At 43.3% G+C, this 5,000-nt stretch overlaps 1 protein-coding gene across 4 annotated transcripts in view; it reads right to left on the bottom strand.

Moving 5' to 3' along the window:
• LOC125029170 overlaps positions 1 to 5,000 on the bottom strand; it is a 21,803-nt gene that overhangs the window by 16,356 nt on the left and 447 nt on the right. For 3 of the 4 annotated variants that reach the window (XM_047619018.1, XM_047619020.1, XM_047619016.1), the window contains exons 2-4: positions 1,516 to 1,678; positions 1,291 to 1,396; positions 650 to 764 (exon numbers count right to left, since the gene is read on the bottom strand). In XM_047619018.1, coding sequence (XP_047474974.1) covers positions 650 to 764; positions 1,291 to 1,396; positions 1,516 to 1,666 — 372 coding nt within the window. In that variant the 5' untranslated portion in view covers positions 1,667 to 1,678. The remainder of the gene's footprint in view (positions 1 to 649; positions 765 to 1,290; positions 1,397 to 1,515; positions 1,679 to 5,000) is intronic. The other variant, XM_047619017.1, reaches the window with a different exon arrangement.

The following is a 5,000-nucleotide window of genomic DNA, read 5'->3' as shown; positions in this document are numbered from 1 at the left end:
AAGAGTCCAAAAATGCTCAGCCACCAAGGAGTCAACAAACTGTCTATGTGCTTTCACCTGATTTTCTCCTTCTCTGAGTTTTCAGGATTTGTTTTATTTACGTTATTAATATCAAAGCTGTTATTACCATTATTGATATTATAATTATTAGTTTTAATTCAATATTCATAGCAACATGAAATAAAATTAAAAAAGAGTAAACAGGTGAGATAGGCCAGACTAGTGGATGACTCACTAGTGATTAAGCACTTGTGGAGCCTTCAATGTGTACTAAATTAATAACATTACAATAACTATAGTGTTTATGATATTGATGATAGCATTAGTAACAAAAAAATCCCGGAAATTGAAGGAAATCAGGTGAGGTTTACCAACTGAATCCTTGGTAACTAAGCATTTGTACAGACATATTTTACAAAAGAAATCTACAATGAACACTATATTTTCCCCATCTACATTTAGGCAAATGGTTATTTTCAATCAACCTCACAAATCACTTATAAGATGATAGCACAAATAAAATTCATAAACTTGTTATACTGAGAAATATTCAAAATCAAACCTAAAAGTCTTAAAAACATAAATTTGAAGAGAATTTACCAATATCAATACATACAAAAATTAATTACTACATATAGAACTGCCTTACTCTTAGACGCTGTTCCACCTCCCGTTCAACTGCTGCATCATTATCTGTATTACCACTTCGGAGTAACTCCTGGGCATCTTGTAACTCTGCTTTTAGCGAAATCACTTTATTATACCTGCAGTTCCAAAAATGGTTCTGTTAAAATTGTCATAAAAAATTATATATGGTTGGAATCATTGAATTATCAAGCATACCTACTAATAACAAAAATATCATGACACAATTAGAAAATGTACAATAACTGAACTCTTAGTTAAAATATACAATAAATTATGAAAAATATACAATTAATATACCTGATATTTTTTTCAAATGTTCACAACATACAAACCTTTAGACAAAACATACTAAATCAACCTATACTATGCTTCACTCCATTATAACAATAACAAATTATTCAATTTCATAGTATGCAAAATCATATGTATAACACAGCACCAAGTCTTAGGATCCAGCTTCTATAAAGTCTTTATCACAAAAATTTAAAGCAATATGATATAATAACCAAGATAACATTTAGCTAAAACTGATAGTGGTCTATATCAAGTCTATTTTCTTATAAAACCAAACATGATTTTATACTTCTATAGCTATTATATAAAATCCCTAAATGATAACAAAGTAAACAAAAAAATACAAACCAATGTTGTGTTTCAATTTTCTGTGATGCTAAAGCTTTTGCAAGGGCTCGGTTGTTGCTCCTCAGCTTTGCCAGTTTCATATCATAGACAGAGGTGACATCATGCCCTGAGTAAACAAACACAGATTGAAGAAAGAAATAATTCATGCTCCAACCAGTGCAATATTGCTGGTATAAATATCAAACATGAAAACAATGGTACTTTAAAAGATATGGTTTTCCTTACCCTTACCTAATGACCCCCAGCTACGATTTGGATTTAAACTTCTCTTGAACCTAATTTTCTGAAGTTTTCTTGTAGTCTTTTGTCTTCTGCTTTTAGGAGCAATAACGGGATAGTCCCTCTTCCCAGCTGGCCGATTCTGAGTATCCTCCATTGTTGTTATAATCTGAAAATAAATAAACAATTGAGCATTCTAAAGAGATGCATGAAATATATAATATTTAGATAGTTTAGACATGATCTTTATCCATTTAAATAAATACCATAGCCTAGCAACAATTAGGGGACTTTCAAATATTTTACAAGTAATATGTTTGTACAAGAGAACATCAGAATCGTAAACCTGTTTCCCACAACTATACATAAAAAATATAAAACAAAAAAATATGCAATACTCCACACACACACACACACACACACACACACACACACACACACACACACACACACACACACACACACACACACACACACACCACACACACACACGCCACACACACACACGCCACACACACACACGCCACACACACACACGCCACACACACACACGCCACACACACACACGCCACACACACACACACGCCACACACACACACGCCACACACACACACGCCACACACACACACGCCACACACACACACGCCACACACACACACGCCACACACACACACGCCACACACACACGCCACACACACCACACACACACGCCACACACACACGCCACACACACACACGCCACACACACACACGCCACACACACACACGCCACACACACACACGCCACACACACACACACCACACACACACACGCCACACACACACACGCCACACACACACACGCCACACACACACGCCACACACACACGCCACACACACACGCCACACACACACGCCACACACCACACGCCACACACACGCACACGCCACAAACACAAACACGTCACACACACACACACACACACGCACACGCCACACACACACGCACACGCCACAAACACACGCACACGCCACACACACACGCACACACACGCACACGCCACACACACACGCACACGCCACACACACACCATACATACACACACACGCACATGAAGACGCCACACACACACCATACATACACACACACGCACATGAAGACGCCACACACATGTACATGCCACACACACACCATACATACACACACACGCACATGAAGACGCCACACACATGTACATGCCACACACACGCACTCGCCACACACACACACACGCACACGCCACACACACACGCACACGCCACACACGCGCGCACACGCCACACACGCGCGTACACGCCACGCACACGGCACACACGCACACACATGCCACACTCACTCACACACGCCACACACCACCCACATGCACACGCACACACACATACACACGCCACATACACGCACATGCCACATACACGCACATGCCACATACATGCACATGCCACACACACACCACGCACAGGCACACACGCACACGCCGCACACACACACGCACACGCCACACACACACACGCACGCCACACACACACACCACACACCATACACGCACACAACTCACCAGCACAGGCATACGGCACACGCCACACACACACACGCTCATACCCCACACGCATACGCCACACACGCACACGTCCCACACACGCACACGTCACACACCCACACGTCACACACGCACACGCCACACACGCACACACGCACACACACACACGCACACGCCACACACACACACTAATGCACATAAACACGTCACACACACATGCACACATGCCACACACACGTGCGCACACACCACACACACATGTACATGCCATGCACACACCACACACGCACACGCACACGCACACGCCACACACGCACACGGCACACACACACACGCACAGGCCACACATACACACGCACACACACACACACGCACAGGCCACACATACACACGCACACACCACACACACACACGCACACATGTCACACACACGCGCACATGCCACACACACACACACGCGTACACAACACACACACGTGCACATGCCACACATACACGCCACACACACATGCACCACCACACATGCCACACACACACAACTTGGGACACATACACAACACACCTCACGCACACACCACACTCCACACGCCACGCACACACCACACTCCACACTCCACACAAACCCCACTCACGCACAACACACGCCACACGTCACACACACGCACACCACACGCCCACACACACCATTCACGCCACACACACACATACCACACACGTCACACTCCACACACGTCACACTCCACAAACACACACACATATATATATATGTATATATACACATGTACTGTATATATATTCACTTTCATCAAAGACGAGTCATATTTCTATTAAAATTCTATTAAAAACTTTTGAAGTAACAGTGATTAACCATTCACTGATTTCAGACCTTTCACCCGCTGCAATCATAAACCCACATCATTTTCATTGGCTGACATGTACCCAATACCTTTTAAATGCCTGGCTTATAAGACTACCCATGTACCTAATTTCTAAACAGTAACTTTTATTTCTAAAAGACAAAAAAATATCTTTAAAATTGTGATACGGTATTTGGTAAAATGGATTTTAGTTGGCACTTAACAATAATAACAACAATACAAGATCCAACAGGAGGGCTTCAGGCATCACCCAAAAATGGTGAGATTAGATTATGCAGTATATTTTACCCTGAAATGGTGAGATTAGATTATGCAGTATTTTTGTGCTTTTGTCACATGTTACAGGACTGCCCCTCAAAACTCCCGTAAAGAGGGGCCACCATCCCCTAACCCCCAAAGCTAAATCTCCATATCTGACCAGCCAAATAGAGCCCAGACAGGTCTGAGTGACATTCCTCATGAATGACATCACGATCCAGCTGAGCCTTTGACAGACGAGGTAAACATCGCTCAGTGTGTGCTTGGAGTTTCTGACATTCATCTTCAAGCCTCGTACCCCAGTAGAGGCCAACATAACTCCCTTCAAAATTTGCAAAAACTAATATTGGTTCTTAAATTCACAATAATCAACTGAAAGGTCTGCAAGCTCCATCTTGCCAAAAAGCATTTGGTGAAGATTTGGTAACCACTGCTGGAGCAAGCACCCCAATGGTTCTGCTCCTCCTGACATGCAGATCAGAGGATTTTGATAGGCAACTGCGGCGTACCACTACTTTGAGCACACCGTTTCCTTAAACCCAATGGCAACAACTGTCTTACGTGTTCCTCGCAAGCATGCCATTGGGGCTTCCTACACCACCACACATTCCAGTCGGGACAGTTCCCGGGAGCCTTTCAGGAAGCCTACGTGGGTTAATCTGCAACATTTCCCTTCCCCCCTCCCGAGGCCGAGGGAACAATCAGCCTGAATGAACGTTGCAGGGCAGCAACATGGGTTTCAACAGACATATCCTAATATCAGTACATGTCTCACGAAAATACACGATATTTTGGCCTT

The sequence above is a fragment of the Penaeus chinensis genome, chromosome 9, assembly GCF_019202785.1.
Source record: "Penaeus chinensis breed Huanghai No. 1 chromosome 9, ASM1920278v2, whole genome shotgun sequence".
NCBI lineage: Eukaryota > Metazoa > Arthropoda > Malacostraca > Decapoda > Penaeidae > Penaeus > Penaeus chinensis.
Note: the sequence above shows the minus strand (reverse complement) of the source record. Positions and strands in the feature narration are given on the sequence as shown.